The sequence below is a fragment of the Gossypium hirsutum genome, chromosome D10 (assembly GCF_007990345.1).
Source record: "Gossypium hirsutum isolate 1008001.06 chromosome D10, Gossypium_hirsutum_v2.1, whole genome shotgun sequence".
In the NCBI taxonomy this organism is placed as follows: domain Eukaryota; kingdom Viridiplantae; phylum Streptophyta; class Magnoliopsida; order Malvales; family Malvaceae; genus Gossypium; species Gossypium hirsutum.
This window is the reverse complement of record NC_053446.1, coordinates 59,885,634-59,898,875: the sequence shown is the minus strand read 5'-3', so window position 1 is coordinate 59,898,875 and position 13,242 is coordinate 59,885,634. Positions and strand designations below refer to the sequence as shown.

At 33.4% G+C, this 13,242-nt stretch overlaps 1 protein-coding gene across 3 annotated transcripts; it reads right to left on the bottom strand.

Moving 5' to 3' along the window:
* Positions 1-708: 708 nt before the first annotated feature.
* LOC121222511 (flagellar attachment zone protein 1) lies at positions 709-9,598 on the bottom strand. 3 transcript variants are annotated; one of them, XM_041103462.1, is made up of 9 exons: positions 9,321-9,598; positions 7,843-8,040; positions 7,619-7,741; positions 7,028-7,065; positions 6,776-6,944; positions 2,502-6,080; positions 2,256-2,351; positions 2,005-2,141; positions 709-1,251 (listed from the first exon to the last, which is right to left on the bottom strand). In XM_041103462.1, exons 1-9 carry the CDS (start codon positions 9,399-9,401, stop codon positions 1,035-1,037), a joined length of 4,638 nt encoding a protein of 1,545 aa, XP_040959396.1. In that variant the 5' UTR covers positions 9,402-9,598; the 3' UTR covers positions 709-1,034. The 3 variants fall into 3 exon arrangements, with proteins under 3 accessions (XP_040959396.1, XP_040959397.1, XP_040959398.1); XM_041103463.1 differs by having other exon boundaries at positions 2,256-2,348; XM_041103464.1 differs by lacking the exon at positions 9,321-9,598 and adding an exon at positions 7,173-7,230 and having other exon boundaries at positions 7,843-8,019.
* Between the last annotated feature and the right edge of the window lie 3,644 nt (positions 9,599-13,242).

Below are 13,242 nucleotides of genomic sequence, written 5' to 3'. Positions count from 1 at the left end.
TACTTAGGGTGGATTTGGATAGACGATTGAATGCAGTGGTGTAGTGTGGTGCGTATAGTTTACTTTTTGTTTCACGCTACAGTATCGCTACAGTATCTAATCTCACCGTCATTGCTGTTTTTACACTAATCACAGATAAACACACAATAAATCAACACTCCCCTTTCGAGCTGGTTTAAAAACTTCATTGCCAGCTTGCTTGCTTTGTTGAATTCTCAAATCCCAAAAATATCTCTTATGCTGTCTTTCTCGAGATCATCTCTCTTGTTGTCTTTAGTTCAAATGTCCGCACCGTGCACGTTGCTTCAAATCTTTCAAAATATTAAACCACAAAAAAAAAAAAAGTTTCCCAATTTCATTATGTTTTGGGTTTGTCATTTTAAAAGAAAAAGAAAAACAAAAGTATGAGAAATAAATAGAGCTACTTTGTTGTCACAATATACCATAACAAATACAGTGCTTTGCTTTAAATGGGTATAAAGTTACTTTGATTGAACTAATCGAACTATCAATTTTCTCTTCATAATTAAATTAAAAATTCTAACTTGAATCATTATTATTATTTTTTGATTATTGATTCTATGTTATCGATCAAACAGTCAAGTCTTCAATAAGGTCAGCGCCACTATGTTTTCAATTAGTGATTATTTCAGGAGAGATAACATACCTATCTTAAAAAAATGATTGTAATAATATAAACAAGTTGAGTAGATGAAATCAAGGCTTATCATAGCCTTATACTCGTGTTTTCATTGCTCAGCATACCTACAAGAAATGAAAATACTATTAGTATACAACTTTGTTATATGTTGTTTCTTGTATTACAATTAGCCTGTAAATAAATCCCTATCTCAGTCCCAGGCAGGCAGGCTGGCTCCTGATGTAGGAGCCATAAATTTGTTTCCCTATTTTGCTTCGTAAAGAATCTACACAAACACCATAGGAAAAAAAAATTAGATGGTGAAAAAACAGAAGCTCAGTGTGGATGCCGGAGCTGGAGAAACAATACGACCGGATTTATACTATTAGAATCATCAAAACCAGCGCCTTCGACCACTGGCAGCTCTAAGCTGCATCATGAGTTGCTCTCGCTGATCTTCTACTTCAGCATATTTGAGGCTCATGTGGGAGTATCGTTCCCGTAGTTCTTTTAGCTCTTTCTCGAGTGCTGATGTCTGGCAATCATATCCGTCTTTTCTTGCATCCCCTTCCGGACCAGGCGAATGGAAGCTTACTTCTTTCGTTAACAAACTGCACACAAGCAAAATATGTAAAGACTGTTAGCCTTTGTATGTCCGCAGTAGAATCTGATGTCTTCTTAATTCTAAAATATTCTGATAAGGTGGTTCACTTTCTGTAAGAATGAGTGAGTTTGAAATCAAGCATGCAAAACTATTTAGTGAGAATAAGCAATCCTGCTAGTCCGATACCCCACTTTCTCATAATGGTTATGATGACTATTTCCCCCACCTCCGTTTTCTTGCCAAAGCAACTAAGGAGCATACAAACAGTTTGACGTGTACTTCCTGAGATAATAGGGGTAACCTAATATTCTACTATCCAAGAAGAAATAAAAGTGAGAGCTTCGTTTCTAGGCTTTGAGGTGCAAAAATTCTAGTTATCATATTTAAGCCAATCAGAATATTTAGTTTTGAGGCATGACACGAGATTTTGATTTTTTATCCAGCTCTCTTATTGAATTCATATAACATGGTGCAAAGAATCCGGAAATCCAAGTTATATAACTCATCCTTTCATCATGATACAAATTCATATTCTCTGAACAATGACTTAATTGAAAAAGTAAATGGCTGCAAGACAATGGTAATAGCACGGCATGAAACAGAAAATGTAATGTAAGCAATGGAACATGAAGAATATGTAATTGGAATTCCTTATTTACTAAAATGGAAACAAGTGTATCATATTTCAGATGCTATATTTAAGAACGAAAAAAAAAAATCGATATTAGGGGGTTAGAAAATCTACCACTTTTGGACCTACCTCTTAAGCTGTGCTTTATACATGTCATTTGCCTCCAAAGCTTCTGCAAGTTCATTTTCAAGATTCTGAATTTTTGACAAAAGTTCGGCTCCTGAAACTTGAGAAGTCTCATTATTGCAGTTTTGATTGTTATCAACCTGAAAGGAAAAAACAAGAGACAGAAACATAAGATCAGACCACCTTTGCAAACAATTGATTGCCCGATCTAAGAGATTATGATTAACTAACATGAATTTAAAATAAAAAACAACCTGTGTGTGATTTTCATCTATATGTTGCTGTACTTGGTCCGTTTCACTGAACAGCTTCTCACTTGATGATGGGTTATCGTTCTCTTCTATGTTCTGCTATTTTAGAAGCAAAGAGAACCTTATAAACCTATTTTGAGCTGATTTTTTAATGAATTCAAGTACATATGAGAGAGAAAATCCCAAACAAGAACTGTCTATTGATGATAAACCTACGAGGGTCAGGGTTATGCTAAAGAAGAGACTCACAATCTTGGGGCTGTTTTGATCCTGTTTTATCTGCTTCAGTTCCTCTTCAAGGCCTTGGGCTTTCTTCAGGTAGTCATCTTTCTCCTCCTCAAGCTTCTTTATCTTCCTCTGGAGTTGGCTATTTTCTCTTCTAATTTGGGCCAGCTCATTTTTCAGTGCAGCTTCCTGAGTTCCCAAGGCTTCTCTTGCAGTTAAATCACCCTGCAGCCGGAGGACCTTTTCTTCGAGAGCCACTTTCCTACGTCTGCAAGCATCTAGCTCGGAAACAGCTTGCTGACTGTTAGAGACTTTCTCGGCTAAAAGGGTTCTTTCAACTTTGAGTTCTTCATAGTCTCTGGATAACATTTGGAAAGAAGCTTCCAGCCTTTCATTTTCAAACTTGGATTCACTGATTGTTTTTTTAAGATCTAAAATTTCATCCTGAAGGACCGTTGTTTTCTGCAATTGGACCTTAAGGCTGGAAATTTCTTCTGCCAACTGCTGATTCTCATACTCAGAAGCTTTGAGTTTCAGTTCGAGCCCTCTAACAGTGCCTTTCAGTTTGTCTTCATTGGATTTGACATCTTCCAATAAATCTAATAGTTTTTCATGGTCAGCCATCAATATTTCCTGTTTTTGCTTTGCAGAAGCTAGCTCTTCCTTAAGTTCCTGTGCCTCAGTTTCAGACTCCACCTGAAATGTATTGAGTTTGCCGTCAGTTAATTTAAGCTTTCCTTGAAGATCTTGTAGAGCAGCTTCAAGCATGGCTTTATCTGCACGTAAATGAGAAACTTCAAGCACAGCTTCGGATGCTGTTTTCTCCTTTTCATCCTGGGTGGCAGATATCTGTTCAGTGAGGTGAGCAACCTCTCTTTGGAGGTTTTCGACTTCAGCTGTCTTCTCCAAGTACTTCTGATTTAACAGGCTCTCTTCAAGAACAAGTTTTTCCTTCTGCTTCTTGTTCTCTTCAAGAAGTGCTTCTAGCTCCAAATTAAGGGCTTTCTCTTTTGAGGCTATTTCTTCAAGCATTGAGGAGTACTTTTCTTCCAAAGCTTCAACTTCGCTAGTCATATTAGAAAAAACTTTTTCAGATTCCTTCAGTTCTGCTTCCAAGACTGCACAATGCTCATTTAATTCCGCCTTTTGCTTCCGTAATTCTCTATTTGCCTTCTGAAGCACACTACATTCTTCAATAAGACTTTCAGTGGTAGCTTGCAGTTTGGGGTTCGCAACTTTTAGGTACTCACACTCTTCTTGAACTTCTAACCACCGCTTTTGCATCTCTTCCATCTTCTGTCTCATGTCAACCTTTTGTGCTTCTATTTCATTTTCCAATCTTGTTATCTCTCCCTTAAGTTCCATTGCTTGAGATTCTGAATTTTGTAGTTCCAGACGGTGAGATTCTCTCTCATCAGTCAGATACCTTAATTGTGCTTCCAAACCACTGATCCGTTCTGATAATTGTAGATTTTCTTCTTCTAGTTCAGATAGATGAACTTCCAATTCCTGCTTGCCACTTTCAAGCTCTTCAGATTTCTTTACAAGTATCTTGTTGGTTGAAATTTGGGAATCCATATTGCTATTAAGTACCATCATTTTGCTCCGAAAATCATCCAAGCATTTGGCAGTAACAGCACCTTCCCCAAGCATGATTTCTATGTTTTCCTCCAACTGGATTTTCTCCTTTTGAAGAGAAGAAACCTGAGCTTCTAACTCCTTTTGGTGATGTCTTATAGCCACAAGCTCATCTTCCTTTAGCAAATTGTCGGATTTAAGCTTCCCTATCTCAGATATCTTGTCTGACAATTGCTTTCCTAGATCACTTGCCTCTTTACTATATCCACCAATACCAACAGTACCTTCTCTGAAGAATTGTTTTAGCTGGACAAAATTCTTCAAGATAATCTCAACTTGCTGTTTTTGACTTGTCGAATCTTTACTTTTCAAAACCTCTGAGTCATCAAAATCAGTTCCCTCAGGACGCTTTAAGTCAGCTAAAGAAAGTTGAATCTGTTCATCTAACTCAGCAAGCAATGTAGTGAATTCAAAGGCATCAGGTGATTCAGAAATACTGGATTCTTTACTCTGAATTTCTGTCTGCTGGTAATGCTGTAATTGTTGTTGCAGTGTGACAAGTTCAGTCTCCTGTTCATCTGCTCTGGCACGATACTTGGAGAGTTCATCATCAAGATAAGAAGTTTTCTCCTTGAAAGCTTCCAGCTGGAGCTCTAGGTCAGCACATCGATTTCCAAGAACTACAGATTGACTCTGTAAATGATCAGCAGAAGGTACTTCTGGTTCATGCCTAGAAAAAGAGTTCTTTCCTGGATGATCAGGTAAAAGAGAATTAGAGGTGGTGCTATGATCTCTGCTTGATTCTTTGAGCTTAAAATGAAGTTCCAGATTTTCATCAGTAAGCTCGTTGCAATCTCTCTCGAGTTCCTGCACCTTCAGTTTTAGATCTTCAATTTCTTTGATTAGATTAGAATTACCTTCTTTTTCAGAATCCATTTCCTTTAAACCTTGAACATCAGGAGCTTCGGACAATTTCATTTCCAAATTAATGATTGTTTCCTCTTTTTCAGCTAATTTGCGGTTCCATTCAGCTTCACAATCCATCAGAGATTGTCTCCTCAGAGCTTGTTCGGTCTCCATTTCATGGTTCTTTTCTTCCAGAGTTTTCTCCAGAGCCTGAATAGTGCTTTCCGATTTCCCATGTGATTCCTGCAGCAGCTGAAATTGGATCTCTAGATTCCTGTTCTCTGCAAGCAAATGTCGACTTCTTTGTTCAACAATATCACTTTCCCCATCAGAATCAGAAGACTTTCTGGTCTGTTTAGCAGCTGAAAGGTTATCAATTTCCACTTTCTGCTTTTCTATAGTTTCTTCCAGTTCTTGAAGAATGGAAACAAGCTCAATATTTGATTCTTGGGTTTTCTTCAACTGTAAGGCCAAATTAGCATTCTCCTCTCTCTGAAACCTTATCTCCTCTTCCAACTCCTTTTGAACATTGCCATTATTTTTAGTCTGAAATTTCAAATTGTTTGCAGCAGCCTGTTTCATCTGTGACTCCTCCAACAAGATCTTTACTTCTTTGATCTCCTGCTTCAAGCAATCACATTCTGCCTGTGATGCTGAAAGTGCTGCCTCAAGACTTTTTTGATGTTTGGAAAGGTCAAGAAATTCCTTCTGAGAATATTCCAAATCAACCATCAACTTTCGAGCGTTTTGCTCCCACATCCTAGCTTCTGCTCGAAGCTCCCCAATTGTAATTTCTGCAGCTTCCAAGAGATCTTTAGATGAACCAGTATTGCGTAGTGGAGAAGAGGGAACAAGGCGTGAAGCCCGATTCAAGTCCTCCCTGTGGTTATGAGGATGGCTTCCGGAGCTGGAGACCTTTGGAGCGACAGAGGAGTGGTTTGACCTGGAAGAGTCATTAAAAGAATAAGATCCACTTGGAGTACTAGTTTGAGAACCAGTTGAATCTTGTCTTCCGATTAGATTACTCATAACCCCATTATGAGGGGAGAAATTTTCTCTGTAGGAACCATCCAAGGAGTCAAAGCTATTCCGTGAATCTGATGCTGACAAACTTGGCTCCTGAACAGATATGAGAAGGTTTCATCAGCCTCAAAAAAGATGGTTCAGAGGAAATTAATGAAAATGCTTGTCATACAGTTTAAGTTTTAGGTTCTAGATTGCTTGTCAGTCTTTGCACACTACAGGCCTACTACAAGTGTTTCTCTAATTCGTGTACTTTCAGCTATATTGACTTCTTTTTCATAAGTTTGAGTTGACACCATAGAACACTGGATATGTAGAATGTTTAGACTAACTTCAGCAGTAATATGTTTCATAGCATGTATCGCCGCAGCCTACATCTTAACAGGCTGGCATAATTTCATAGTTGCCATGAAGCCCTGGGTATCAATGCAAGCAATCTAGAAAAATGCGTAGAAAGTAAAGTTCTTAAACAATGAACATACGACCATGCCAAAACATCAACAAGAAAAGAAGCCCGTCCTTTAGATGAACCAAGTGTTATAGTATCTTATATTATCTATAAGTAATGAACTGATAATACAGTTGATCTACGTATGTACGCATATAATCACCTAAAATGGTATACATGCCTATATATATATATATCAATTATCAATACCTAAGCATTTTAATTATATTCACATACAATTACAGAACTAGTTGAAAGAAACACAATTGCAGAAAGGGAAGTTGACCAAACAAAGTCTGAACATATCCTGAAAGGACCTAGGAATTATATCAAGGGACCATACCCTACTTGACAATTCTCCAGGATGAAGAGTACCCTCTAAATGATTACTAGAAGAAGATCCAACACTCCTGGCATATGTACCATCAGATGCATCGGATTTGTTTTCCAAGTCATCATTTTCCAGAGATGCATCCTCTAAATTCAAATCTGCATCTTTCCATTGTTCATCCCTTTAAAAGATGCAGTAGCATTTTTCAGAATCATATATAAACCGAATGCCACAAAGTGTAAGGTTTCATGTAAAATGGCAAACCTGCGTTTTTCTCTTGGTGTCAAGCATTGAATTTTAACCTGCAGAGAATCATCAAATGTTAACAATAACATTAAAGAAAGGTGAATAATTGAGCTTCTCTTCCTAAATGAAAACATGTGACTGAGAGAGAAGATAAATACATAACTTTGACAAAGGCAAGTTCATTGACCAGAAACCATGGTTTGGATAATAAATTCCCAAAACTGGCAACAAAATTATCTGAATAAGCTTAAGTGATATTGAATCAATTTCAACATAATAATTCCTCCCTCAAAATTAACTTTAAGCTATAACTAATTTTCTCTCCATGGATAAATTTCAGTGTAAGAGACACTGAAAATATGTATCATCCACTAGTGTTAATATGGAATGTAACATGTCTAATCTTTAAGCAATAAAATCACAATTTGGCAACAAAAACAACATACAGTGGCAGCAAGCAGTTCAAATGCACCAGCTAGTTTATCTTGTTCCATCTATTGAAAAGAGAATTCTCCTTTCAAAATTGGGAAGAAAGTGTTTTTAACTTTTATGTAAAAGAAAAAAAAAGACTGTTAGGCACTTAAAACAAGAATAAACTTTGGATCTCACCTGTAATACTGTCCCATGGTTACATTTCTTTAATGGTAATGAAAGAGGAATTGAATTTTTTGAACTTATGTAGTTTGCAAGGTTAATTGTTGCCTCTCCAAGGAAGCCGGATCTAGATGATCCCTACAATAAAATCAGTTTAAATTGATTATTTATCACACTGGCATAAATCAAATCCACAACAATAAATAAAACTTCACAAAAGATCAAGGCAAGCACCATACCATGGCAACAACAAGCTTAAATAAGCATTCATCAAGCACTTTTGATATATCACCTCGTGCAATCCAAATAGACTCCGAAAAGCTATCTGTCCATCGACAATTTCCATTCCGCACCAATGCTTTGTTTGACTTGTTCACAGTTTTGCCAGTATCGGCAGAAATAATTGACACAAAAAGCTTGTCCCATCCTTTTGGAACCTTCAAGAATTCAATAATCCAAAATTGTATCAAGAATCACCTCAGTACAACTAGCAACTTAACTAGACAACAACAAGCCCTTAGATAAGAAAAAAGTTTTTAAAAAAAATCATGCATCTAAAACTTTGGCCCGAAGAATAAATGAACATGTTAAGAAAGAAAACCTAAACCTCAAATGAAATGTTACTTTTGCTACTTGCTTTTATACTCTTTGCTTATAGGTTCCTTAAAATTTGTTAGACATGAAAGGCAGAGTCAAAACATATATGCACTATGTTGCCTTAGGCATTGGTATAGATATATGACCTCCAAAGACCGGAAAACTTAAAATTTCTGGATATTATCTGACACTCACACCCGAGTCTAACTAATATATTATACATCTGTTATTTTTTTTATTCAAAATAAGCATGTGTGAAAGAAGTCAAGCCATTGGTGGGAATAGGCTCACCATGATATAAGAGGTTTTTAATTTTTATTTAAATTGTTCTTTTTTTCTTTTTTTTTATACATTCTTATTATTTTTTCCCTTACAAAAGTAAAATAATGCCCGAAAAGAAACTAGTATAATAAATCGAAAATTTGTCCTCACATTTTATCTTTTTTATTAGAAAACAAATAATCGTCATTAAATCACGACTAATCTCGATAAAATTTAAGAAAAAAATCCTCAAATTATATCTAAATATTCCACAATTTCCGATTCACAATTAGTTAGTATTTTACCGGCTCAATTTTACAAGTGCAAACCGCAAATAGAAATGAAGTTAACGTATAAAATGAAAGACACTATATAAGTCAAAACGGAAGCGTCCACAGATACATTTTTTTGTTCGAAGCGTCAACAGATCTGACTAAAAGAAAATCTAAACCAAAAATGTAGCCGTTCTTACTGCATATCATAGATCTTCATATACGGAAATTAGAATCTGATTACATAAAAGATCATCAATAAATCAAGAATTTCAAAAAAGAAAAAGGTCTATGATTAGTAACTTTCCACATACTCACTCAGAAATGAAATAATAGAAATGAAAAAGCATCGCCAAACCTCGTCATTCAGCCATGATAATAATTGAAAAAACACACTAAAATCTGCCGCGAGTTGACAGTGAAAACGTAAGTTTGAAAAAGGAAATTGAATGAGAAAAAACAACGAAAATATGAAAGAAGTAAAGTTTTTGCGATGTAACAGCGGATTCAATTTTAACATTACAATGAAGTAATAGTTCAAACACTGAATAATATGAAGAAAAAAAAACAGAGTGAAAGAGAGATACCTGATTAGCTTGGAAGCTGGAGAACTTGAAATCGAACCTCTCACCAGATTTATCAGACTTTTGCTTATGTAATCTGAACATATTTTCCTTCTTTGTTGCTCAGATTTTATTCTCTGTTTCAGGTTTTTTTCTATATTTATGGAAAAAAATTTCTTGGCGTTGAAGGAAATTTAGCCAAAAAAAAGGAGGAAGAACAAAAAAAAAAAAACAGCTTCAGTTTTTCACATGGCCTTACTCAGAGGGGCCAAAGCGTTAGCTGTGATTTTGTTTTGAAGCATGAAAGATGTTCCTTTTGAAAGCTCTATTTATTTACCTGCTCTTAAATTTGTCCGTGTTTTATTTACGAAATCATCCCTCCAACTTTTTAAATTTATTTTAATACCCTTCTTCTCTTACATTCCATTTGGCATTTTTAGTTTGTCCGGCTGCACACTTTTCATTTTTTATGTCAAACTAAATAATGTTTTCAAATTATTGCATAATATTATAACATTAACTTAGCTAATTATTGGATTAGATTGATCCAAATGTTAATTATTTATTTTTTTATAAAAAAAGTTAATTATTATTAGTAAAATTTGATTGATCTCGAAATCTCTAATTTGATTCTTGAAATTTGTCTTGAGACATTTTTAACTTAATTTTCGGTCAAATAATTGGGTATTGGTTGTACTATACCATTATCTAAGGCAAGCTATTAAAATTTAATCCTAATTTTGGATAAATAATTGTTGGAATTGACCCGTTTAAATAAATAATAAGTAAAAGTGAAAAGAACGAATATAAATATTTTACGTGAAAAACCCTCAAAGAGGGAAAATCACGGGTAAATGAGTTTTTAACTTTTCACTTAAATGAATAAATGAATGAGACTACAATATGGAGAAAGTAAACCTAAATGTACTAAACGTACAAACTCAAACCCCAAAAATCCTAACTCGAGAACAAAAATATTTTCATAATTACTACAAAAACTCTCACCAAAACTCATTTGCAACTTTATCTTGTCACCCCTAAAAGAAAAGCCTTCGTTGATAGACGTATCTAACTCAGGGTTACAAAGGCCCTTTAAATATGCTAAGATTAGAGGTCTAATCATACAAAAATATCCCTGAAATAATCAGAGGCTAACTGAGAGAAAAATCCTACTTTAAGTCTAAAACACGGCTGCCAAATAGGAGAACACATTGTGACATCGCAATGTCCCCATTCGCGTCCTCACAACGTCGGCAGTGTTTCTGCTCTTCTTCTGTCACTCGTGGATTCTCGTCTAGGGTGGCTATAATGTGTTCGACAAATGCGAGGCAGACCCCGCAATAATAGAAGAAATGAAAGTTGAGAAAAAAAATAAAACGTAATTATTTGAAGAACTAAAAATTAGTAAAAAATAAATAAAATAATATTAAATTTGATTAAAGAGGGTGAAAAGAAAAGAAAAAGACTGATTGTAATGAAATTTTCAATTATAACGTTTTCATAAATTAAAATAAAAATGTTGGTTAAAAGCTGGTAAGTTTTTTCGGATCAGCATTTAATTCACACTTTAACAATTTTCAACCATCCACATTAACTCTCTTGGTGATTTTACCTTTCTTTAATTAAGTTTTAAATGTTTTAATTCGAATTTTATTTTTTAATTTAATGAAAACTTTAAATTTAGTCCCTCTATTTAAATTTGTCAAAAATTAGTCATGGTGCTTTATAAAAATTGAGAAACCGATCTAGTTGTCAATAAACTTGTGAACTTGGACTCTTGATTTTTGCTAATTTCTTGCATGTAACCTGTTAAATTGTTTATTTGTAAGCCCGTGAATAACATGGACTAACTTCTTAATTTTCACAAGTTACAAGGATCGAATTCTTAACAAATTAAAGGGACTACCTATGTTCGTGAAGGATGTGATTCAAAGGAGTAGTTTTGATTGACATTTTGCATTTAATGTTTCATGAGATTAATAGTCAAATTAGGGCTTCCATTTTTTAATTTGTATCAAGGGTGAAGTTAAAATTTATAAAATTTTATTGGGTCAAATTGAAAAGATAAAAAGTTTGTTCTCAAAAGGCTTAAATTAAATTATTAATAAATGGGAGGATCTAAAGATGTTATTTTCCCATTTAACTAAGTAGTGCCAATGTACCTGTCCCTAGCTAATCCCTTGATATTTTATTTGTTTGGTCAATAAGCTAAGCCCCTTGATTAGTGTACTAAAAGACAAAGTCTTATATTTATAATTTAATATTGCATTAAATTGAATCCTTTAGTAAATTAAGTGGAGTTAGACTTAAATATCTAATAAATTCATCAACTTTAATAAAAATACCAAAATTTATTAACACATTTTTTGCTCTAATCTAAGTCATCAAAATCTAGAAACTTTATCACATCAAGAGGTATAAAAATAGCATTAAAAAGGCAATTTGAAGTGCAAGATACGGACATATGTGTATTTAATTTTTATTTTTTATTTGAAATATTATCATTATATAATTTATTTTTTAATATCTATTAAACACAATTTTTTAATATGAACACTTTGATTTCCTATGTGTGATTTTTGATTTGGCATAATTTTCATAAAGGTTTAAATTTTGTAATTAATCCTTATACTTTGCAAAAATTATTGATTTAGTCATTGTACTTTTCAAATTTTAAATTTTTCAGTTCTTGTCAAACGATAATTATTAAATTCATTAAGTTAAGTTCTGCTATTTTCAAAATCTGATACAGAAAACATGTTATCATATGTGTAATGTTATGTCAACTTGTTATTTTCACATATTAGTCATTAAAAATTTCAGTTAATGGATTAACGATTGTCATTTGTGTCAAGATTGAAATTTCAAAGTTCAAAAACCGTAGGGACTTATAATGATCGAGTTGGAGAACATGGACTAAATCTACAATTGTATGTACAATATAAGATTATCAATTGAATTTAATCAAAAGGATTTAATTGCTACTATTTGGGTCAAGATTAAATTTCCAAAATTTGAAAAGTACAGGGACTAAAACCATAAAGTACAATGACTAAAATTGACCAATTAAAGTATAGAAACTAAATTCATAACTTTTGCGTATAGGGACTAAAAACATAATTTAACATTTTATAAACTATTGACTAAACTTGTTCACGGGTTAAACTATTCGTCCAAGCAAGAATATCCTCTTGAAATTTGGGAAGGGTTAGACAAAATATTAGACCTGAAAATATGGCCATTTAAATGCTACTGTTTTAAGTTTATTATATGTTATTTTTTATTTTTATATATTATTCAATCTATATCTTATGAAAATTAAATATAAGGGTAAGTATTTTGTACATTAGTAGTGCTTTTTTTTTTATTCCACAATTAATCTTAAAAAATTGTCATGTGTCTCTTATTTTTTAAATATTTATTTTTTAAAATATTTTACTATACCTATATTGAACACTTCTCAACCCCTTTGACCCTACTTATACAAAATATTTTTCCTAAATATAATATGCTATAATATAAATATTAAAAATATGTTAAATTCTTTCAAAAAAAATCAATACAAAATAATGGTAGTAAAAGGTATGTATACTTAATTATATTTTAAAAACAAATGGCTCATCTAACGGGTTTGAGTTAACTACTAAAAAATATAAGTAAATTTGGGTAAAATTTAAGACTAATATTTTGGGCTAAGCTTGGACAACTATAGATGTCATTAATACCAAACATAAGAATGACCCAAATCAATCTATAAACATCTCTACTATTAACACCATTATTGATGTTATATAATTTTATGTTCAATTATTACATACACAAACAATGGTTTTTGTATTTCAAATTTTTTTTTTTGTTTATCAAAATATGCTGAAGGAAAAGCTCTTTCGTAGAATGTTCTTTTTCAAGGTTATTTCGATACCCATAAATATCAAGTTTAATGTTG

Excerpts from the sequence above, each read along its gene's own strand:
- LOC121222511 (XM_041103462.1), bottom strand. The coding sequence starts at position 9,401 with ATGTTCAGATTACATAAGCAAAAGTCTGATAAATCTGGTGAGAGGTTC. Across the intron at positions 8,041-9,320 it reads CCAGCTTCCAAGCTAATCAG|GTTCCAAAAGGATGGGACAA; the intron begins GTATCTCTCTTT and ends GAATTCTTGAAG. Across the intron at positions 6,081-6,775 it reads CTGGAGAATTGTCAAGTAGG|GAGCCAAGTTTGTCAGCATC; the intron begins GTATGGTCCCTT and ends ATATCTGTTCAG.